Below are 25250 nucleotides of genomic sequence, written 5' to 3'. Positions count from 1 at the left end.
CGCCTCACAGTGTCACGGTCACAGGTTGTCATCTGTCATTTTTGACTGGTTGCCAAACATTAAGAGGGTGGGTATTATCTAATATGAGCATGTCAGGCAGAGGGAGAAGCCGGGGAGATAAAAAGAGAGAGAGAGAGAGAGAAAGAGAAAGAGGGAGGAGGAAGGAGATAAGACAAGGTATTTGATGGACAATGAGTGATAACGTTCATCCCTGGAGTATTTTCGTTTCCGTCTGTGTCTATTTGTTAACCTAATTGAACTGAAACCAGCACCGAGCTCAGTGCACAGTTGCTGGTACAAACATAGACAAGTGGAGCGGAAAGATAATTTTCAGGGAATGCTGCATCCTTTCTTGTCGGCCTCATTTTATCAGTGCAACCCAGCATGGGTATGCATGGATGAATCACGTTTGCAAGGAACCACAAAATTTAGGGCCACACGTACTGTACGCAGAGTTTACTCGCCTACAGGTCCACCTATGGATACACCTACTGTAGTAGGGTTCGTACAGATTTTCAAAAGTGCAATTCAAGCTCTTTCAAGGTACCTAAAGCAAAAATGTCCAGACTCCCCTTGCCTTTACCATCACATTTAAATTGTTTTTTTTTAATTGCAAAAATAAGGTTTACAAAATTCTTTTATACCCACAGTAATCAATGTATTGTCACTTTTATTTTAGCAGCTGTTTATATTAGTTTTGAACATGATTATTTAATGCTTGCTAATTTCCAGGTTAGGAATAAACAAGGCAAAGACTTATCTAGCTATGAATCAATTTGGCTCCTCTTAGGAGTCATTTTTTATTTTTCGTTTGCCAGCCAGTTGTCAATAGTAGCTGATGAGCAGGTACAATAGTTAGTTAGCTATCTTCAATGCCCTCATGATGTCGGGTTTATACCTGACGTGGAGGGGAACGCAAAAACGCCCCCTTTTCATTTCGGTGGCCGTGTCAGTCAAGCAGCTCCACTCCACGTCTGGTGTGAGACGCCAGGAGACAACAAAAAAAGTCAAACAAAAAAACAGTTTCATTTCAAATATTAAAAGATTTTTGGTTTACATGAAAGAGTGTGTAGATGAAACACCAGATTATGTTAAAAATCAAGCATTTTTCAAGGACTTAATTTGAATTCAAGCATATTACGAACCTTGAAAACATAAAAGTTCAAATTAAGCATTTCTCCAACTTTCAAATACTTTGTACGAACCCTGCAAGGAGTATTTCAGGGCTTTAGCTGCCCTGCTGCTGTTTCCTCAACATGAGCTGAGTAATGATGAGTCAGCTCTTGTCTTGTTGTGTTAACAGGATGTTCAGTCCTACAGACAGGAAGTTAGTGGAGCTATGAACCGACGCTGCTGTAGACTAACACACATGTCTAAACACAATCGCAAATATTCATTCCTAAGTTATCATGCGACTCAACACGAATGAAACATAACATGCATCCTACTAGATGGGGAAACATGAACCACACTCGTGCTTCCTATCAACAATGTGGACGTACTGGGGGAGGGGCAGAGAGAACCAGAACCCTGACTGGATGAGATGAGATCAGACCCCCATTGAGCAGCTCTGCTCTGGGCGCCGCCATGTTAGATATTTTTGGGTAGTAAACATTCGGTCCTTCCACATGCAACACAGCAGCTAAAGAAAAACCATCACATACAAAAACGATAAAGGGAAGAACAATTTTTTAACAACTAAACCTTGAAGACTGTAGTGTCACACTCACAAGACATTCTCAGGAGTCTGAATCAACCATGATTTTACGATCGTTAAAAAAAACAAAAACAAAAGGATTACATTTTTGCTTTTGCCTAAAAATCTTCTGATCACCAAACCCGGCTATTAGCTGTGTGGAGGAGCCGAAAAGCGTATGTACATGAGAATCACTGCACTCTTTTGAAAAGTTCGGTGCCGTTTTTGAGAGCGTTACGCAGGAATGAAGCGAGTACAGAACACGACATGCTGCTGCGAGTCCCGCAAAGATCGAACCCAACAAAGTTTAAAAGCTTTTCAAAAGGATCATCAAGTAAAAAATATACATGAATGGACAAGGACAAGCCTTCCACAGTGGAGACTCTGGACTCCACCCTCTGCTGATACAATGCGTGTGATTGTGGTGGTGGAGGGACAAACTTACAGGCAGGACGATGCCACAGTCAGTATGTAAAACACAACGTGGCAGGAATGACTGAGAGGGGTGAAGACGGTGTGAAGAATGTGTGTGTGCAGAATGAGGGGATGAGCAGAGTGATGACTTCCCTCCTCAGTGCGACAGTTCAGTTGGTGTGATGACAGATGATGCTGACAGAGAGGAGGGAGGAGAAAAAGGAGCTCAGATGGATGACTCGCGGCTGTGGGGGAAGGCGCTGGGCGGCTCTCCTCCTCCCCCCGCCCTAGAGGAGGCGCTGGGGAGGGGGTCGATCTCGTCTCCAGTCTCCTTGATGGGGGGGATGCGAGCCTCCTCCTCAGACAGTGGGACGAACTCAGGATGGGCCATGAAGCTGTGGATGGAGCTACGGGACTCTGGGCTCTCAAGCCCGGCGTACAGGGAGCTACGGAACGCGTTCACCACCTTAATCTGAAACAAAGGAAGAAAAGAAACGTCAGAGGATAAGCAGATGGGCAGCTACAGACTCCATTGTTATGACAGAGTGATGTCAAGCAGGCTGCAGGGACTGATGGTACACATGGTGGTTGTGCATCTGAATCTGGGCGGGGAGGTGCAAAACCACAAAACACAACTGGTCAAACAGAGGTTGGCTGGATGAGAACATGGTGGGATAACAAAAAATAATGTCCACAAACATCAACACAAAAAGTTAAAAGAAAATACAATGATGATGTTGGAGGCAGCCGAGTGCAGGAAGACAAACTGCAACAAAAAACTCTACCAACAGGTGGCACTATCTTCGCGAGGAGCCGTCATTGACATAATGCATTCCCTAGCATCTTACCCTAACCTTAACCTTCATAACTACATGCCTTACGTTAACCCTTGCCCTACCCCCTACCTCTAACCTAATTCTACCCTGAACCCTAAAACCAAGTCTTGACCCTTTAAACTTGTGGGGTCCAGCACAGTGGTCCCCACAAAGCTGCTGGACTCCGGTTTTTGGATAAATATAGTAACCCCCGCCCCCACACACACACAAACACACACAGAATCATCTTCATCACATCAGAGGACATTACATTCACTTACATTAATTACCTTCTCTTCTAACCTAACCTTAAACCAAGTCTTCACCCTAAAATGGAATGATTTACATTATGGGGACTTGTATTTTTATTTACATAAAAACAGACAAGACCACCAAAGTCTTGTTGACTTTCTTTTCTTATATTATTTTATTTGACATTTTATTCATTCATTATTAATTTATTCAAGTTAGGATAGTTTCATATACATGGTCAGATTAATTAGAGGCAACACAGGTCCTCATAGTGTGACTTTGCAGTCAAGTTGTGTTCCCCCACATAATGAACACCCAGCAAACATTAGGGCTGGGTACTGAACCTCAGTTCTTTTTTGGTGTAGGCCGAAACTAGTATATATAACTGAAAAGTCACATTCATCATCTTGCTGACCTTTTCTGATCAGATAGGCCCTGATTCCCTACTCTGACAAAGTTCTTGTACGGCTGCACAGGTTATCTGATAAAACAGGACCCAAATGTGTTGATATTATACATCAATGTGCAAATTCACTAACAAATTTGCAATTAAACAAATTTTGATGTGTAAACAAATATGTATAAATAGCAAAAGCCAACGGACATGCAGGAAAACTGTGACTTTGGGGGCCCTTGGGGGTCTAAGGCTCGCTTTGCCAACTGGTAATTGAGCCTTGATGGTGTCAGCACTAGTATAGAAAATCTTCAAACGATACCGGCCCCAGTAAACAACACACACACACACACACACACACACACACACGGGAAAAACAACAAACACATGCACACTGTTAAGTATTTATAATCATATTTAGAACCAGAATCATTTTGTCCTCTAGCTGCTCTCTTCTCTCTGCCTTAAACCGCTTCCTCTGTCATGAATCCACAGAGGCTGCAGCTGATCACACTGATTTATACGCACCAGCAGACACTCTTCATCATAATTAATAACCCTGCAGTTCAAAGCTCTCTATTACTGAACCACATGAGAGCTGCAGGCTTAGAGCATACATGCAACCACCACACACAACACAGCTCTCAAGTTAAAAAGCTCTTGGCTGTTAAACCATGAGAGACTTGCTGAGCCTGACAGATTCAACCCTGCTCAGGATTAACCCATTAATTTATCTCGCTGCCCAGGCTGTCGCCTCAGATAAAACAGGAAAAAAATCAACAAAGAAAGTATAAGAAGGATCTCTTTCACAAATCAGAGCGATTCAAAGCTTCTTTCTCTTCTTGTTGGCCACGTGTGTCTGTCATCGACTCGTCAGGCAGCAAGTCATGTCAGGGTTAATAGAAGCATGTTAAGAGTTTAAATCTCCATGACATGCAGGAGGAGAAGCAGCAGGCTGAGAGGTGATGAAAGGTATTTAAAAAAGGAGGAGAACGAGATTAAGATGGAGATGGAAAAGCAGAGGAAGGCGAAGTAGAAAGCACATAGAAACAGTGTGGAGTTCAGAGATGGAAACACATGGAGCAGGTTGTCTGTAAGCAAATTTTTTGAGCTTTTAGATGTTTTTTTTTTTTAGAATAAAGCTGGCCATGTTTTTCTTATTGTCAGCACCTCTAATGAAAAGACTAGAAGGCAACGCTGTGTTAGTTAATCTCTCAGGACTTTCTGACTTCTGTCTGTGTCAGCCCCAAGCCCACTGGCTCATTTTGAAGATGTGAAACTGTAGAAACGGCTCACTAATATATATAATTTAATTTAAAAAAATTATAAAAAAAGACTGAAATTTGCACTCTTGTTTTAGAGTGTGTTAATTTGTGAGCTTTATAGGTGTATATTTATACGTGTATTTTCGAGCTTTGGACAGGGCCAGGCTAGCTGTTTCTTTTTGCTAAGATGGCTAACCACGTTCTGACCTAACACACAGACATGAGATTGATATCCATCTTCTCATCTCACTCTCAGAAATAAAGAGAATAAAGTCTTTTTCCCCCAAAATGTGGATTGTGTAATTACTATAATTATTATAATAATATCCGTCAGTTGTTTATAATAACAATAATTATAATAACACTCAGATAATCATTCTGATGTTTTAGATTAGTTCAGGATGTTCAGACATCCGCTGTTGGCAGAAACAGTGTGATGATTTAGTGAGTCATGCAGCATTCAGTGTTTCATGCAGTTGAAACAGAGAAAAAAAGTCCAGCTGGATGAAGCGTGATGTTAGCTGGCCTCTGGTCACAGACTCACTGCCTGCAGTAGAGGAGGAAGCAGTAGCAGCAGGGGGCGGAGCCCCGGCCGAGTTGGTGAGAGAGGAGGAGGAGCTAAGCCCTAGGTGGGTGGGGCTAGAGAGAGTTTTGGCAGCAGTGGCGTCATTGTGCTGGCTGACGACGGACGGCTGGCGGCGCAGGGCACCGGGCACCGGTGCCTGGCCCGTCTGGAAGGTATAGACCACATCCATCTGAAGGAAGGACACCCACAACACACCGTTAGATAGCGGAGAAACAGAGGAAACAGGAAAAAGAAAGACTTCTGGAGAAGTTAGGGGTTATTTCCCTTTGCAAAGGAAGTGCTCGTCTGGATCTTTTTAAAGAGCAGCTTGAGATAGCAGGAAAAGGCCTTATACAACTTGATGGGTGGATTTTAATCTGGATTGTTTCAAAACTGTACAGATGTGAATCAGACCAGATCCAGATGGTCAAATCTAGATGTTATGTGTTCTGCTGCATTTACCCCTCCATTACCATGAGTTTCTCCATTATCTAGATAAAAAATTTACATACAGATCACATGTTATTACATATTATTAAGTGGAGATGAATATACGTATATATATATATATATATATACACACATACACTTTTTCCAGATTTAAACCACTCAGGCAAAGATCTTTTATTTTTGGCAAAAAAAACCAAAACACTGGAGTATAAAGACATTTGGATTTTGTTTCTTTTGAACTAGCATTAATGTTAAAAACTTAGTAACATATCTTTCCATGGTATTACCTACTCAGAAAGACATCATCATCAAGTTGGTACAGGGACAAAGAAGAACATGAGACGGAAACAAAGACTAGAAGAAGTGGACTAGGGAGAGATCAGGTTTGAGGGGAAGAGGAGGAACATTTGAGAGAAACAGCATAAAGACAGAGAAAGCTGTCATTTAGTTAGTGAAAAGCAAAATGTAAAAATCCAGAAGCTCTGAAAAGAATGAAGGGATGAAGGAGACAACGAATAAAGAGCTGTTGAATCAGGCTGAAAGCACTTTGAGAGAAGAACGAGTGGAGACAGGAGAAAGAGGAGAAACTGTGTCACTTGGAATGACTGATAAAGTTTCGGCAGCGAGGTGCTGCTTGTACCAATTATTCCCCCACTGTGTTTGACTGTCGAGGCGTTGAGCGGCACAACGCTGCCCACCAGGATTAGAGAGGAGGAGGACAGGAAGAGGAGCGTGGAGAGATAAAAACCTAATTAGCTTGCAGCCTTTCGTTGCCTCCCCCTCCATCCCCTCATCCTCCCATCCCAGGAGGATGACAGACTGATATTACAGATACACAGACATGACGGGAAAGGAGAGAGCTCTTTTCTTTGCATTGTTTCTGATGGTGGAGAGACAGAAGAGGGCAAGGGCTTTCTTTCTGATCCTCCTCGCATCACTTCCTTCTTTCGTGACGCTCTGCGGCTTCACAAAGGGCAGATGAAGGTTACTTTCCGACACTCCACGCATCGGAATCAGGGTTTCCACCTCGACTGACATAAAGCCTGCACCCGCCTGTCCGCTCAGCAGCTTTTGATCATATCAAATGATCTGAAGTTGCCAAGTTGTCATGAAATTGTAGATGTTGAAATTTCCATCCAGGACTTTAAGGACTTCTCATCTAGCTTCTAATAATTGTTTTCTTAACTATTGTTTCCAGGTCGAGAATTAACTTCAAACCTCGGCTATTAAACCTGCATTAACTGATTTCTTTGGCCACTGGGGGGGAGCGGAAACAAGTTTGAACACAAGATTTGCAAATCAACATTTTTTAAGCTGATATGGGGAACTCCGTTGCTTAATTACACATCAAACAGTTACCGAGCAACATTATCATTTATTTGGAGTCATTCGATTGTAAGTCGAATACTCACTCTCTTTTAGCTCCGTTGTTGGTCTCTACCAACTCTTGAGGGAAATACATGGTTCTTTAGCTGCTAAATGTTCCGCTGTGTTCACTAGCTATTTGTTAAATGTGTCTTTCTGCTATCATGTATTTTTGCTGAAAACTGCTGCTTACTACGGCCAAAAGCGTCGCTATGAGAGCAACAAGAGTGATTCAAAATAGTAAAGTTGTGTGTCGGACAGATAAATAGTGAGCTGAAACTCACTATGAAGTCGAGAGTAGCTGCAGATTAATGTGATGATTCTCTATGAATTCATTAATATGAGTGACACCTTTCACATTGTCATTTTTATCCTGTTAATATAAAAATATCAATTATAGCCACTTAAAATAAGTGTGTATGTATAACTGTTGCAGAAACACAGTGATTAAGGTATCAGATAAGATAATGTTGTTCCTGGGAAGGACGACGGGCAGTAAAGTCTGATATTGTGTCAGTTTGAGTTTTTGAGACTTCTCAGATAGACTTCTCAGACAAGGCAGAGAGCTTCAGCAAGGTCAAGCAGAAAAACCCAAGAGGACAAGGCAGAAGAAGGTATTAGTTATTATTAATTCACATGTGTTTACCCTCCGGCCACAATAACTACAAATAAGTCCACTGCTGAGAGGAATACACCTGACCTCTCTCACCGACTGAGTGTGTGTGGGAGCAGAGAGTCAGCTGCTGTTACTGTAGGTGGGTGTTAGCATCGAGGCTAATGAACCCCATAGGGACAGAATGGGACTGCCTGTGGACATGCTAATTCTTAGTGAGTCTTGATCTAACCTGTAGGAGGATAACACACACACACACACACACACAGACACGCACACTGCGAAGTCCCAGACTGTGAGATGAGTCACAGGGGAAGATGGCAATGTGAAGGTGCTGCTGTTTACCTCCAACACTGACTGACTGAGGAATAAAATTATCCAGCAAGCTTTCTGTTCCACGCTGAATGCTGTCTTTAATTTCTTTTTAATAAAGTGGTTCCGTATTGAAGCTCAGCAGCAGAGTGTGAAATTAACTGGACAGCGAATTGCATTGTGTGTGTGTGTGTTAAATATCTCCAGTTTAACCCACACTGTGTTTTCTAACGCAAACATTTGGCTGAACATGTTGAATGTGGAGGACAGTTTGTGTCACAGAGGAGACAACGTAAAGACAGAGACTCAAACAACCAATCAGGTCGTCTGATGCTGCTACAGTAATCTCAGTGTGGTTTATGCATAAAGATTTCGGCATGTGCTTTTTTTTTTTTTTTTATAAGAGAACAATCAATCAATTGTCAAGTCTGTGCTTGACTATGGAGACATCCTGCACTCTCATGTTGCTCATTCCACCTTAAAAAATATGATGCAGTTTTTACCATTGTGCAATCTGGTAAATATGTATGAAACAGTAGGTTGGTCCTCACTTGCATCAAGAAGAGAACTACGCACTCACTCTCTCTCTCTCGTTTAACTCCCACAGAAAAATAATGTACTTGTCTTCTAGCACCTTGCAACTTATAAATGCAAAGAAACTGAAAGTCTCATCCTACTGTTTTGTTGTGTGTCTTATTTAAAATTATACTGATCATGTTTTATCAAATCTGAAGCCTTTTGAATCCCTCAATGAATCTTTTTAGGTAGTTTGTTTGGTAGATATCTCTTCACTCATAGTATCATAGCTAAACCAAAGAAGGTGATGTGTTTTCACCGCAGATTTTATAATTATGATGATGATAATGATAATAATAATTTAACTGTGTCCAGACCCATGTTTGCTACCAGCGCGAGTTTAAAGGCACCCACCTCCTGCACCTAGAGTTTTGAAGTTTCCTTCGGGTTTTAAGACTCCTTCAGCCCTTTTACTGCTAAACTCCAATAGTAAAGGTTAAATCAGAATGACCATCGTATGTACTCTACGTTGTTTTTTATATTGGTCTACTTCTTAATATATGTGGGTTTTATTTAACCAGCCATGTGTGTGCTTTGATATTGTGTGTTTTTACTGTTACCACTGCACAACAACTCCCTCCTGGGGACAAATAAAGTTCTACTTGACTTGACTTATCACAAATCTGTGATAGTCATTGATCCTGTGTGGACTCATTTTTCTGTGTTTTCTCCTCGCTGGGGGGGTGATGTGCAACAGCTGGAGAAGCCATAGATGCTTAAGTAAAAACAATACATTGGAAATAATATTAAGTTTACTTTATGGTTCAGCAAATATCAACTAAATAAATTGCTGAATTTTCTTACTTCATGTTTCCTGCTGCTGGTCGCAGAATAGATGTAAGCAGCAGCAGAGCACTCGCTATTGTCACGACAAGTTTTCTTTAACATGATGAACGACTTGTCGTTCCCCCCTTTGTAGTAAGTACCCAGGTTTTGTCCCAGGTTTTTTGACAGATCTGAGGAAAACTGCATTTTCATACTATGCACCCTGGCCATGAAATAATTTGCAAAAATATCTCAAATTAGAAACGTGTCTATCAATTGATAAATTTTAAAGCATCATAAAGAATGTGGTGAAGGAGGCATGTGGTTGTTTTCTTGAGAGGTCATTGTGTTTGAATAGCTGTACTTTTTGTTAATGTTTTTTTGCTTGATTGTGAATTTTGTCATGTTGTATATGTGGCATTTAAATATTTTTCGTTTATGTATGGCTGCTACCTTGGCCAGGTCTCTCTTGAGACCCGTAACGTCTTGCAAATATTGCATGTTGCAGGTCTTTCTCTGACTTTGGCGTGTATCCACACATCCAACAGTCTACCATTTTCAGTCAGTCAATCTTGTTAACAGCTGTGTCGCTGCAGGCAAAGCAATCTACCGGATGAACCCGACCAATGAGAGCTTGCAGACTTTCACAGCTTGAACAGAGAAGATCAGGAAGGTGTCAGGACTCTCTCACCTGACAGCAGCAACATCATCATTCATACAGTTGAAGAGCGCTCTGGGCTCCTTTTGATCAACATCATCAAACATGTGGTAGAAGTTATCAAATTCGTACAAGAGACGACATATGACTTCTGGGTTGCTTGGCTTTTTGTCAGATCATGGTGAGGCCTCCTAGATGCTGCGCCTGTTGTCATCCACGATGACAGACGATACAAGACAACACGAGTGAGTGTCGACCTCCCTGTCTGTCGGATCGGACCATTATCGGGCTGTAATCATGTAGTCTGATCTCTGCTTCATGTGTGAAGATTACAATCCAGGCAGGATATTTCTGTGTCACTTTGACCTCATGAGTTAGATGAAACACAACGTCTCTGCTGGGACATTGTGACTCTCAGTTCTTCAACTCTGGTTCAGCAGACGATTGTTAGATTTTTGGAGAATGATGATGGTGAGGTGGAGGGTGCAGCTGAATTTTATTTAAGTATGTTTTTTTCAGACGACAACTGTTTACCTGAACAGCTTCCAAAGGTTAAAACAACAATTCACCAGTGAGACAACTGCCCAGTCCTGCATCACCATGGCAAATGATGGTTTCTGCAGCTCTCATGACAGAACGGATATTTGAGTCATGTCATTGTCTTCATAAACAATAATTGCCTGATATCAGAAAAACCTTGAAATGAAAAGTTATGTTAGTTATAAAGTAATTGTGAGGCGCGGTGGTCGTACCTGTGTCTGGATGCGGTTCAGACCTCTGAACCAGAGGATCTGGCCTCTCCTCAGCTCCATCTCAGCGTGGTCGATCTCGTCGGCGCCCTCCGTCATCTGCTCCTCGTGGATCTCCTCCTTCGTGCTGCCGTGACCTGCCTCCTTCAGGAACTTCAGATGGTGGGTCGGGATGGCTGAGATCAGCTGAGAAAAAATAAAAATACTGTGTTGTTAAAGGATCCCTCCACTGAACCATGTTTACCAGGCAGAGGTTCAACAAAGAGGGATTAGCAAAAAGATTTGATTCAGCTGCATCATGGGAAATGTAGGATGCAGTGTTTCTGGAGCCAATTTGTTGGCCTTTTATTTCATAATGCCACATCAATTTCCCTGCTCTGTTATATTCAAATCAAGGGGGTGTGGTTCTCTGACGACAGGGAAAACCGTACTGAGGTGGTTTTCTTGTCGGGTCTGGCTCCTGGCACCCCTGGCATCCTGCTCTGCCTCTCTGTGATTTAAATGTGAAATTAAATAAAAAATTATTTAATAAATTAAGTATATTGATTAATTTATATATTTATATTTACTTATATATTTGCCTCATGTATTTTAGAATTTATTTCATAGGAATATATTTATCAGTGTATTTAATTTATGTAATAAATATTGATTTAAATGGCATTCGATAAAATACAACATATGAGAATTACTGAAAAAGAACAATTATCTTTGTACGTAAATCCTGTAAAATTAATTTTGCTGTGTTCCTTTTTTTGTTACTATTATAATGATTACATATGTTATCTTTAAATTAATCACATAGACATCAGATGTAGACTCAGTAATGGTGTGTTGAATTATAATCAACGTTATTGATTACAGAAATACGTCGATTTGCATAACATGTGTCGGCGCGTCTCGGTGAGGTTCTGTGACTGGATTCCCCTCGGAGAAAAAGCTGCAGCTAAAACTAAAAAAACCTCATACTTGACCATCTAAAGTTTGGAAGTATTTTCCACAGATACCAAATAATGTGGTACTCCGTAAGCTCTGCAAGCTGAAAATGACTTATCACAGCATTACAACTGCTATGCACAAACACTTGAAGAAAAAGCATCCTGGAGCGCTTTGTCAAGACGGCAGCGGTAAGACAGCACCGCAAATTGTTCTTTGTTCAGTTAAAAAAAGATAGGAGAGAGGCACACCAAGCCTCCTGCAGCAGCTGCACATCAGCATTTCCTTCTTTTCTGTCACCTTCTGTCTCTGTGTTAGAAACAACCTCTAAAGCAAATCACAGACCTCAGATCAGTCTGTTCCTGTCAGCATCTCTCTGTCTCTCTGCCCTCCAAATGAACCCACCAGCCATCTTATGCCTGAACTTTCTGTCTATTTAATGTTAGTGCTCTAAGCCTGTTTGTGTGTGTGTGTACATTTTAACAGGATCATGCATGTAATGGTGTGTTTGTGTGTGTATCCACAGAGGGACTGACACGCTGGGTTTGTTTTCCCTCTGCGCTTGTAAACAACTCGCGCCGCTTTCATGTGCTGAGCTTATTACCATGGCAATGGTCGTGATGGCAACGCTGCAGCAGCGCGAGCGTGACAGGCAACAGTTTGCAGCCACAAACCTCGTGTATCCACCTCTTCATCTTCTCCTGAGTACATGTTGTTTGTGCACATCGGGCTCTGATGCTGTTTGTTCAGAACACCTGTGGTTCTGCTTCTGGTCTCACCTGTCCCCACAGCAGCTCTCCCACACCGATGAACACACACCACAGCCACTGGTCGATGGTCAGAGCTGTGCAGGAGAACGGCTTCCCTCCGAACTGAACAATGACGATCTGATGAGGAAAGAAACATACAAAAATAAAGTTGTGGATGTGAATGACTTCTTAATTACAGTTTTTAAAAAGTCATGCTGTCCTTGACTTCAAAGCACACCATTGGCGGTTCTCCTGCATCGGCCCTGTGTAGTCAGGCCTTTAACCTTTTTGGCGTGACCCACTTCCTCCCTCCTTTAATATTCATGTCCTAGTTTCATAAAATTTTATCTTATGTATCTATAAAATAACTGTTTGATTGAAAAACCTTTGGAATAACTGCATTAGATGATGATGTATGTGATGATGATGGAGTTACCTGCAGGGCGAAGGTCCCCAGTACGACGCTGCAGAAGATGGGGTTTCGGTAGATGCCCTCGAACACGTTCCTCTCTCCGTGAATCTTCCTGGCGTTGATTTCATTGAAAAGCTGCATCATGACAAACACGTTGAACACGATGGTGTAGTGCTCCGACGGCGGTGAGTGCAGGGGAGCGTTACGGCCGTTGTCAATGTCGAAAATCGTCTCACCTGAGAAACAATGTAGGAAAGTTAGACAAAACAAATCTATAGATTTTTGACAGCAAATAATAAATATCTTAAAATGAACCTCCTCTGAAATTGATTTACTTACTGATATTTTTATAAACTGAACAGTAATTTCAATACTTCATATTTTCCCACTGAGATGACCGAGCAGGCAGATTCTGGTTGAAGGGGTTGAATGGCTCATCTGGTTTGAACACTTTTCCTAATGAATGTTGTTAGTTTAACTCACCAGTGAACAGCAGCGTGAAGATGATGACGAGCTGGTACACGGCGTGTCCCAGGATGTTCTTCATCATGGTCCTGGAGATGAGGGGCTTGTTGCGGCCGTACGGTCTACGTAACAGCAGAGACTCGGTGGGTGGCTCGGTGGCCAGAGCGAGAGACGCCAGAGTGTCCATGATTAGGTTGACCCAGAGCATCTGGACAGCCTTCAGAGGAGAGTCCTGCAGGATGGGGAGACATCAGAAGTTTAATTTACAGGAAGGAATGGAAATCTGAGCGAGCAAACAGCAAAACATATCAACCAGTAACACATCTCCATCTTCTTCTTTTGGTTATTTCCCTCCAGTTACTCTCCCTTTTCTTATTGCTCTCTGCATGTTTTGAGTAGAGTAATACAACCTTTTTTTCCTTCTCAATTTTAATAATTTTCAACTTGCACAAACACGTCTTCACCTCAGTTCACGCTGCTTTGTGCAAATCTGAGTCTTTGCATTGACTTTACTTGCAACTGTGATGTGATGTCTGCAGCCCCTGGTGGTGTCTGCCTTTGGACACCAACCATGTCAACACAGAGGAATCCAAAGGCATGTTTGTACATGCAAGCTGGATGTGTGCATGGAGCACAATGTTACTGCATATTGTGGTTGATCCAAGAGCATAATTTCCACATGGGAGGGGATGTATTGGTGGATGTTGTTGAGGGCAAAAATGAGCGGAAGACCTGCAGACACTATTCAGGACGGAAAAAACAACGTGACTGCTTTGCCACGAGACTTAGAAAGAAAAATGCATTTATATAATTATATACAGTGCATGTTCTCCTAAAAAGATGCTGAACTGAAGATATGGCAGTGACAGTTTTTAGCAAAGATGCAAATACAAGATTAATTATTACAAAAGGTCTCTATCAAGGAAATTAAACATGATATAGTGACTTCTTCATTCCACACATTCTTCTCTATCTAAACCTGGCAACTTTATTACCCACAATGCAAATCAACTGCAAACACTTCGGTCAGAGATTCTGGCCCCAACAAGCAATTTATCAGCTTTAACACAACTCCCTCTGGAGCCACAAGACTACCTAGCGTTCCCCTTAACATAACATAAGTAGTGTTAGTGTTTTAACAGTTTATCATACTGTGATTATTAAGCACAATAACCAATTATATCGTTATATGTATAGTTTCATTTTAAGTTTAGAAACCTTACTGTCTACAAAGAGGCCATTTGTATTGCCATACAAAAGTACAGGTACTGTGGACACAGGGAAATGTCCCCAAAGCTAAAGAGAATGAATATAAAACAGCAACAACACACTGCATCAGAGATCTCTGTATCCTTGGTCAAAGCAGTTCAAATCGTGAATAAATAAATACCTAACCTACATAGGCTACCACATCTTATTTATTTGGGTTATTGAGGGTTTTTTTTTTTGCACGGTTGTTCCTTATTTTGGGGTACGTGTACCTGCTGCCAAAGGTAGGTGCTGAAAATCTACTACTACTGGACTAGTCCGTACAGGTGGTACAGGGCCATCTGCTGCAACCACATGATTTTTCCACAGGTCTTAACAATTGTCTCTTGCTGTTATCTGCTAAACTGATTCTAATGCACATACATGCACACACACACTTCAAAGGACCTCCTCCACTTCTGAAATCAAACCTACGACAGTCCTCTGTACATACAATAAAGACATGAATCAGATTACCATCTTTTAATGATCTCTGCCAACATATCAGTGGCCTAACAGAAACCAAGCGCTGGATGATCAGTGAGTCTAAACACAACACAGAGACCACAGACCTGCTGAGTCCCTGTTAAATTTCAGGATTATGATGGTGACGTGTTGCCATGGTTTCAGGCTGTATCTTAGCCTACTTTGTGCTCTCTACTCTGTAGACGAGTTAGTTATCTGTCCTGCCAGCTGTGAGCCTTTCAATTAATACACAACCGCAAGTTACTTTTCTTTTTTATTGTGTCAGGAGTTCAGTTTTCTGATTAGAGACACACAAAAAAAAAAAGGTGACACGGCTGCCTCTCCTCCACGCAGCGCTTAGACGGTCACATCAAAATAAAAAAAACAACTCGCCTTTTCCTTTTTTCTGTGGAGATTTGATCAAAAAGAAATGTACAGATGTAGTAAGAGCAGATGCATCAAACACTATAGTAAGGCTAAAAATGCTAAATAACTAATCACAAGTACAGATTTTTTAACAGATGAGCAGGATGACACAACTCAGTCTTCATCATTATTTGTTCTCACGTTCTCATCTTTTCAAGTTCTCATTCAAACGTGAGCATCCTGAATCAGCATCCTGACTGATGGCAGGGATATGAAACATTTAAACTCGGTGACATTAAAGCTTAAAGTCTGTGGAGGAAAATTTGTTCTGTAATTGTAGGAAAACACAACTCATCCTTCAGTTTAAAACTTGAAGTAATATAGACAAGTATATTTCCTGTTCTCAAAAAAATGCAGTGTATTTTCTGTCTCTATGTGTCTGGAGGGAATATTTTAAAACCATTGATTAGTTGACGAGATGACTAATAACTTTTGAGACGAAAAATAAAATGAACACTCCATGACTCTAACAGGATTTGAGTGCGACATGCTTGTAATTTTTATTTGAATTCTGTCCCGATTGAGTTAATTTCTAACGCAAATTAAGTGGAAACGTCCTTTTTAATGATCGTTTTCATAATGGCAGGATTCTCCCAGGCCTCTTTTGTGCAAACGGTCAAAGTGATCCGTCAAAATCACCGTGCAGGATGAAACATCACCGTCACAGTCTAACCTCTGGCCAAAGTTGGCATATCTGTCCATTAGTGGATGATTTTTTTAAGACAATTACACAAACATGGGATTTTTCTATTTTAATTTGTACATTATGTGCACACAAATGCGAAAACACCAAAGACGGCAGTTGTTACAGAGACTGATTAAATGTGTAACCAACCTGCCCATCATTACTGTCTGATTCAAAATGGATACATCCTGGTGTCTAAGCAGCTGTGACGCCACCATGGGCAGTCGTCCCACATTAAGTTCAGAGCCAGTGTGCATCCTTCAGCCTACCTGTGTGATGCAAGCGCCGGTGAACGCCACGATCACAGCCACCACGTTGACGGTCAGCTGGAACTGCAGGAACTTGGAGATGCTGTCGTAGACGTTCCTTCCCCACATGACGGCCTTGACGATGCTGGTGAAGTTGTCGTCAGTCAGTATGATGTCAGACGCTTCCTTTGCCACGTCTGTGCCGGCGATTCCCTGACGAGAAGCAGAGGTGGACCATCAGGTTTTTGATTTTAGATGGAAACTCAGAATAACTGGCCAGTAGCTGAGGCCGAGCTTTTAAAAGGAATAAAAAAGACTTAAGACAATGTGCTCGGGAGTTTGACTCCCCTGAACAACAACAACAACAAACTAAGTGCTCTAATGCGCTGAATCCCAAACTGGTCATATTGGGATTGTGAGAACTGGTTCGTCTGAAAGAGTATGATGATTAAAAAAAAAGGATCATCCATGCTGAACTAAACCTCTTTTTTAAATAAAAAAATAAGACAGATGAAAAAAAGGTTTTCAAATTCAAGTCTAGTGATATTCTATATTTGTGTTATAGTCAGTAAATGTGCAGACCCAAAACAACAATGAATTGATCCACTAACAAAGTTCATGTTTACCCCCTGGTGATTTGACTTTGACACCCCTGGTATAAAGGACAATGCAGCTTAAGTGAGAATATTTTAACCCAATCAACTGACGCAGTGGTAAAAATCAAACAGGAGACGCAGTCTTGTTTTAACAGTAACCATAAAGAAGCTGTGATGTGAGTTTCTGTGTCTCTCTGCAGAGTCAGACTCTCCCAGACAGACGGAGGTGGATCGCTCCCTGTTTTCCAGCTGAACGGGTGATAATTGAACAGGGACACTTGGGTGTAAACTGAAAATCTTCCAAATGGGACACACAAGGACTGGAAGGTCACTGGTTAAAATCCCCAGACTGCCTCTGATGCATTTAGGAACAATAACTACTGACAGAGTGCTGTTTGACAGCACAGCAGCTGCTCAGCAGCCTGCAGGGGACACTGGTGTTCAGATGACTTTCCATAGTAAATAAAGGTCACAGCAACACACACTGGAGGCAGCTGATGTTACTGAGCTCATTCACAGGCCCTGTACTGTGTTTTTAATGGATCAGTATCGGCTATAACAAATATATTTGTTCAGTGTAACTCTTTGATGATGGGAGAAACGCCGCAATGTGAATCTGTTCTGATCTAATGAACAAATAATCAGCAGCAGCTGAAACATTCATTGGTGACAAACTGACAGTGAGCAGAGCTGTCAGGTTTCAATCACTCTTTGTCTGTATGTCAGCAGTATTTTTCAGTGCTGCTGTTGGTACACAACCCACATCAGAACCCACTAACCCCTTATTTACAGGCTTAATCACAGTCACTACATGTCTTAGCTTGGCATGTCATGTGTTATTATTTTCAGACTATGTTGGGCTCTCACCAATGGTATAATTAGGCATGTAAACACGACTGGGCAGATCGTCCGCTGTTCCGCGGGACTGAAGTTATTATCGTCACTCAATAAATTTCTGCTTGGTTTATCCTTGTAGGGACTGACAAGGTCATTATTAAATGCCAACACTGTTCTGCATTTACATGAAGTGATACTATAGGACACTATAGAAAACATTAGAAAACATTATGGGCTTTATTTCCTTTTTGGTTTTTCAGCTGCCAAAGATGTAAACTGCACTGATTTTTAAATATTTCACTGTCAGCTTGGTGTTCAGATATGTTACTAATTAAATCATAAATATCAGATTCTCAGCAGATAATCAATATAAACGGGCCAAAACCAGTGTGTTTGCAAGTTTTACTTCCTTGACTACAAAACAATGTTTAATTTGTTTGCTGACTAATGCATACTGTGTAGTTTTAGATGATCAGATGTATTTTTCCTTTAACTTCCAGGCAGCCATTGGTTCCATATTAAATTCTGTATGGCATAAAAAAAAGCATTATCAACATCTTTAATGTAACTATTAAAAAAATGAATGCATGATGTTCACTGTGGTGGATTACACAGTAGTTAGTAGTGATGTAAAGTATAAAGTATTTGACTTAATAGGATCAAACTTGCAAACTCACTGACGTAGTCGTTTAAAGGACTGAGATCAGGAATGAGGATATTGCTAACTAAATGAATGGTTAATTATTTGTGACCAGGATGTAAGACTGATATTTTTTATTGTATATAAGACAGAACCAGTATCCATGTTGTCTCTCTCTGTCCGTTGGTGGTCTTTGGAGAAAAGGCGTAGTAACATGGCAGAGTGAGATCCCACTGTGCTGATGAACTGAGGCATCCAAGCTCAACATTTATTGATTTATTATTCCATTTCACAGCTATCTTAATGAATCCATGGGATTAAACTCAAAAGTCACTGTGGCTGACGTTTAGAGAAAATGCCCATTTCATGGCTGCATTAGAAATGTAATTAACTCAAAGTTGTTGTTTTTTTCCCTTTTGGTAATGATGCAGAGCAAACTGGAGCAGCAGACGAGTGAAGCAGTGAAGAGCGGTGCAGCAAAGACGACAGAAAAAAAGCGGTTACCATGGCAAAGCCAACATCAGCTTTCTTGAGGGCTGGGCCGTCGTTGGTACCATCTCCTGTCACTGCCACCACCTGTCGAGTTTCACCCACCGTGCTGTCAATGATGCCTGATCAAGTGGAACAAAAAACACAATTCTCTGTTATATAAATAGAGTCTATTTCAGTGTATGAACATGTCAGAAAAGACAGGAAGGAAAAATTAATTCCCTTCTTCTGTCAGAGCTTTAAATACATGTAACAACTATCTACTGTAGGCTTAAAACCACACTTATCTCACCTTGTACACAAGGACAAATAAACGTGAAAGCAGTGTTAAAATGTACTGAAGAATATACAATATATATCATATTCATCGTCATATTTTACTGAATCCCTGTAGGAATGAACCCACCTTTGACCAGAGTGTGTTTGTCTGTCGGCGAAGAACGAGCCAGAACGCGCAGTTTAGGCCAAACTTTGTCCAGACGCTCTTGCTCAACCTGAAAATGTAAAACATGAATAATCAAATTCTTTTGTCACAACTGAAGGAAAAACACTTCTTTAATAATACTTATGTTAACAAATTACACTCATTATGGGGAACGATCTTACCTCTCCGTTGTCATTTCTGATCTGCTGGTTGAACTCCTTGCCCTCCAGACACAGGAAGTCCTCCCCAGGCAGAAGGATGCCACACTTGGTTGCGATGGCGCGGGCCGTGTTGATGTTGTCTCCAGTGACCATGCGTACAGTGATGCCTGCACGCTGGCACTTAGCAATAGCTTCAGGTACCTGTTAAGAGTGGAAACAGAAACATCATTAAACCTGAAAGATGAGCACAGATGTCAGAGAAACTCACCAGCTTCTTTTCCTGATCTAACCATCAGTTTAAAGATGATAAAAGTCCATGACTGGAGCCTAAAGGAAGCTCATTCATTTTCAAAACAAGTGAGAAACAGTCTGAGGGGGGAGTTTCTTGGTTGGGTGAATTTTTTTTGCTGAAGTGATGCGTCGTAAATCAGACCCAGAATCACATCTCCGGACGCCAACTTGCGAGACTAAACTGATCATGCAACAGCATAAGCAGGCTCTAGTTGAAATTCCATTCTTGCTGTTCTTTATCCCAACTGAGACCTCATTCATCTCAGATAATATGCAAAGAGATATAGACGGACCACTGTGAGGAGTCCATGATGACATAATGGTCAGCTGACGGGTTCTTCCCCTGCTCAACAGGTGGCTCAACTGGCATTTGACAGAGACCAACAGGAGGTCTATGTTTGCTTACACACACATGCATCATCTCTTTGATTCATGCAGAGAGGAGCCTTGACCGGAGTGAAGGAGTTGGATTGTCAGTCTTTAGAAGTCTCCACATGTTGAAATGGTGTTCATGGGGCTGTAGTAACAGATATATTCTGTATACAAAGACATTGGAGGGGGGTATCTTTTCTAAGGAAGCCCATTTCTGCACCGTGTTGAGAAAAAAAAGATCCTGTAATTCACAATAGAGAGCCTAAGTCACTCGCTTCCGCTTTTGGCCAATGGGACATTATCTTGGGAAAAGTATGTACGGTAGTCAATGGTAAGAGACAACTTATTTTATGATCCTGTTTGAACTGTGCCCTGAATTACACATATGATGTTTGTCAATTTAAAAGATAACTTTGTCCGCCATGAAATTTGCAGTTTGTCGTAAAACAGTAAAGTTACATGTCGTTTTGTGTGAAAACCGAAGCTTCAGTAATATTAGCTTCAGTCATTGAGAGAAAAAGTTACTGCGTCACAAACGCAACGTTTGGGTTTGTATTCTTTGTAGTTATGTAATTTCACAAACTTATACTTCCAACAGTTTTACATCAAACAGCAACTTTCTTGACTTTTAAATGTATATTTTAAATCGACATACATCGTAGGTGTAATTCAGAGCACAATTCAAACTGGGTTAAAAAAATTAGTTGTCTCTTGCCATCGACTACCGTACATATTTTTTCTTAAGTAAGGTCCCATGGTGGTCCACCGGAAGGGGAGGGACTTAGGCTCTCTATGAGAAACTTTCTAAAAATAATGACATAGCATTTAAAATAATGACTTATAGTACCTCAAAATAATGAGTTAGTATCTCAAAATATTGACTTAGTATCTCTTAGTAATCTCAAGTAATTATATTGAGATAATTACTAATTTTCTTGAGATACTAAGTCAATATTTTGAGAGTGTTTCTCATTATTTTGAGATAATAAGTCATTATTTTGAGATACTATGTAAATATTTTAAGAAGGTTTTTCATTATTTGGAGAAGGTTTCTAATAATGACTTACAGTTTTTTACAGTGGTGGAAATGGGCTTCCATACTTTTTATTTCCAAAAGCTAAAAAAAAACAAGACCAAAAGTTTAAGTAATGGATTATATTTCATAAGATGTTAGCATGTCTGGCTAACTTGCTTACAACCTACAGCAATAGCATTACTTCCACAGAGAAAAAGGTATCATTATCATTATGTAGCTACATTATTTTGTGGGGTTACAGGTTGTGGGAGCTGGTCCTGGATGCTCCTTTATCAGAGTTTAGGCTAATGTTAGTGACTCTGTCCTGATCTTTACTGAATTTGGGCAAGTTGACACTCCAGTGACTCCAGCTAACGTTAGCTATGACAGCATTACGTTCATCAAACACATCAGTTAGTCCTCATTTTAAATGCCCTTTCTCTTGTAAAAGTAAAGCACATTAGTTAAAACTGGGTTACGTTAGCATTAATAGCACTTTACTGCAATACTAAGGCTGACCAACTCTGCATTGCAGTTCAAGAACAAATCTGTTCATTTATTTCCATGGCTATTTCCATTAAGAACTGGCGAAGGTGCTAACTTTTTACACAGAACCTATTGGCTGTAGCTTCTGGTAGCACAGTATTGTGATTACAGCCATCATGTGCATATTTAAGATCCTTTTACCGAGTTCTTGTTTTAAAACAAGTTGGCGTCAAGAGTTTTCAGCCACTGAGAGCACATGTTAATTAGCTAGTTTGGCACTTTACAGGGCTGGTTCGGGCAGCTTTACTGATTAACTGATGTGTGTCGTCAAAATGGCGCCAGTGTGTTTTGCAGTCAAGGAACTGACCGTATCATTAATTACAAGAGTCTATACAAGGGCTCTGCTCTTGATGGTGGAATTAGTCCCTTATACAGTGACAGTATGAGTGCAGACTACACGCCATCAGGTCACAGTTACATGCACACACGCGTTTCATGTTTAAGAATAATTTTGAGCCTTAGAGCTGAAATATTGAGAAGAGTCTTGTGTCCATCACATCACAGGTCGAGTAGAAATAAATGCTGTGCTGCTGAATGACTCCTGCTGCTATCCAGTTATTTCCATCCTGTCTGTGATCTTTGTGCTCTGACATTAAAGCAGCAGGCAGCACTGATGCTTTCTGAGCTTCATTACAGGCTTCATTTAACTCTTCAGAACATCCAGACTCTGCACACCTGACTAGGACTCACCTCAGTCTTTATGTTAGGGAAAAAAACAGTTCATTTATCTCGACTATTAAATATTTTGCCCTAACATTTCTCCTTATTACAACAAATACTTTATTAGCAGCCTGCCAAATCAGTTAAGTTGTACTTATAGATTTCCGCTCTATGTTCTTCTCTTATGTTCAGGAATAAACTGAACTTCAGTTACTTCAGCCTACAGTGAATATAGGACATTTCAAATTACTGCAATTGTTATATCTAGTATATATATATATATATATATATATATATAATAAAACTGAAGTCTGACATGAACAAAGACGATTACTATAGGTAACAGAAGCTGTAGGCTCTTACAGCAGTTCATCACATTACAAACACACAACTACTTCTGTTAAATGTATGTGAGAAAAGACTGAAAGTGTGCACCACTATCTCCATTTGTATGATTCATAGTGTCCAGACACAAAGACACACAAAAGACAGAAAGAGGAACAGAGAGATCTGAGAGGCAGTAGATGGGTTTTCATCACACTTTAACCGATGACATTCAACACTGTTGGAAGATCACATTTTTAACGGTGATTTATTATTAATCATTAACAAGCCTAATTTCCAGCCATGAACATAACCCAGCATCGGGTGTTAACAACAGGAAATGTTGTTAGGCTGATATCTGTGTGGGCAGGATTAAATGTGCTGTGTACCTCAGGTCTGACGGGGTCCTCGATGCCGACCACAACAATGCAGGTGAGCTCGTTCAGGATGTCATTCTCATTGTCCCATTCCGGCTCTCCAGCCTCGGCGGGAAAGTCCCTGTAAGCCACGCAGATGGTCCTCAGCCCGTCACACGCCATTGGCTCAATCACCTTACGCACCATTTCGTCACGGTCCTTTGGCTTGAAGATCCGAGGCTGACCCTGGGCGTCCAAGATACGAGAGCATCTGGGAGAGGAGAGAGAGACAGAGGAGGAGGAGAAGGGGCAACATTAGGTAGGGTGAGAAATGCCATCCATCCATCCATGCATCAATCCATCCCTCTTCTCTCAGGCAGATGAACATTTCCTACTTTCTCAGGACGATCTCTGACGCTCCTTTGCTGTACATGCGGAAGCCTCCATCAGGGTTCTTCAGCACCGTGCTCATGGACTTGCGGGATGAGTTAAAGGTGTAAACCTTGTACAGTTTCTCTTCGGGGACCTCCTCTCTGATTGGCTGGTAGTCCCTCTTCAGGTCCAGCACCAGGCCCAGCAGAGCACACTCAGTCTTGTTGCCCACGTGGCGGGGCAGGCCACCTTCTTTCTCTGGAGGCTGGGAAGGGAAAAATGGGACATTTTGTCCAGTCCTCACGACTTCAAAGAGCTGTTTTTAGGCAGGGTTTTAGGGTTAAGGGAAAGATAAGTTAGGTTCATGTTAGTGTTGTGGTCAGATGAAGGTCTCACCAGGATCTTGGTGGTGTACGCCGAGTTGATGGAGATACTGTTGACCATCATTTCCAGAGTCTCTGGTTTAATGGCGTCGGGTTCAGGGATGGTTTTGTAGTGCTTGTCACCAATGTACGCCTGCACCACCTTCATGCGGTTCATCGTAAGCGTGCCAGTCTTGTCCGAGCAGATGGCTGTGGCGTTGCCCATGGTCTCACAGGCGTCCAGGTGACGCACCAGGTTGTTGTCCTTCATCATTTTCTAAAATATCAAGGACACGATCAGAGGCTGAGGTTTTAGACATAGTGAGCATAGCATGATTCTGTGAGGAAATAAAAATAAAAATCCATTCATCTAACAATTCCTACAATCACCTTTGCTTCCCCATCCTGCTTACCTTGACGGAGTAGGCCAGAGAGATGGTGACGGCAAGCGGCAGCCCCTCAGGAACAGCCACCACCAGCACTGTCACACCAATGATGAAGAACTTGACAAAGTACTGAATGTAGATGGGGGTGCATTCTGCCAGCCAGGACCGACCCTGGACCGCGAAATTGTCGATCACAAAGTAGAGGATGAGGATGATGACGGTCACAGCCGACATGATCAGACCTGGTTAGAGTGAGCAGAATGAGCTGAGTTTAAACACAACACTTCCTATTCATATCAAGTTAGTTCTATATGTAGAGGCCACTGGTCGCCACATGTTTTATTACAGCATGAAATATGAATTACATACTGTAAAATGTCATTACAGTTATTAGCTTGTTTTTTCCCCATATTATTTGATATGATTTTAAAACATATCGTGGTGCGTTCAGGGACAATCTGATGCCCAATAACTCGTGAAAGTTTGCTACAAAGCAACGACAACACATATTTTTGAAAATTTGTAATTCAGAGAACACAAAGTAAGGATTGTACTAATGTGATTTTGGTTGTTTCATGCAGTTTGCAGACACATACTATATAATCACAAGTCCCAGTTTTGGATTCGGACCGGGGACCCTCTAGCTCTTTCTCCATATTTTCTGTCTGTCTTAATCAATTATCAAATAAAAGCAAAAATGTATTATTGGTTATTATTTTGGCAAAACAGTGAAGGAAGCCTCTGCACTTAACAAAACAGCAAGTCAGACAACTAATCCAACACTTTTGTTTTTCTGCCTCACCGCTCCTGTCAGTCACTTCCTCTCAAAAGGGGTTTGGCCCAAATTCTATTTCTGTCCAGTAATGAGGGGCAGTTTATTACTGAAGCTAGTTTTT

General features: G+C 41.3%; 1 protein-coding gene across 3 annotated transcripts in view; it reads right to left on the bottom strand.

The window, feature by feature from the left end:
• Positions 1-761: 761 nt before the first annotated feature.
• The window catches only part of LOC123956836 (plasma membrane calcium-transporting ATPase 1-like), a 121382-nt gene continuing 96893 nt past the window's right edge, over positions 762-25250 (bottom strand). For all 3 annotated transcript variants that reach the window (XM_046029305.1, XM_046029306.1, XM_046029307.1), the window contains exons 9-21: positions 24382-24596; positions 24003-24245; positions 23630-23871; positions 23268-23505; positions 19692-19871; positions 19492-19579; positions 19101-19207; positions 16545-16736; positions 13470-13683; positions 13011-13222; positions 12605-12712; positions 10893-11075; positions 762-2582 (exon numbers count right to left, since the gene is read on the bottom strand). In XM_046029305.1, coding sequence (XP_045885261.1) covers positions 2337-2582; positions 10893-11075; positions 12605-12712; positions 13011-13222; positions 13470-13683; positions 16545-16736; positions 19101-19207; positions 19492-19579; positions 19692-19871; positions 23268-23505; positions 23630-23871; positions 24003-24245; positions 24382-24596 — 2468 coding nt within the window. In that variant the 3' untranslated portion in view covers positions 762-2336. The remainder of the gene's footprint in view (positions 2583-10892; positions 11076-12604; positions 12713-13010; positions 13223-13469; positions 13684-16544; positions 16737-19100; positions 19208-19491; positions 19580-19691; positions 19872-23267; positions 23506-23629; positions 23872-24002; positions 24246-24381; positions 24597-25250) is intronic.

The sequence above is a fragment of the Micropterus dolomieu genome, linkage group LG18, assembly GCF_021292245.1.
Source record: "Micropterus dolomieu isolate WLL.071019.BEF.003 ecotype Adirondacks linkage group LG18, ASM2129224v1, whole genome shotgun sequence".
Lineage (NCBI taxonomy): Eukaryota > Metazoa > Chordata > Actinopteri > Centrarchiformes > Centrarchidae > Micropterus > Micropterus dolomieu.
Note: the sequence above shows the minus strand (reverse complement) of the source record. Positions and strands in the feature narration are given on the sequence as shown.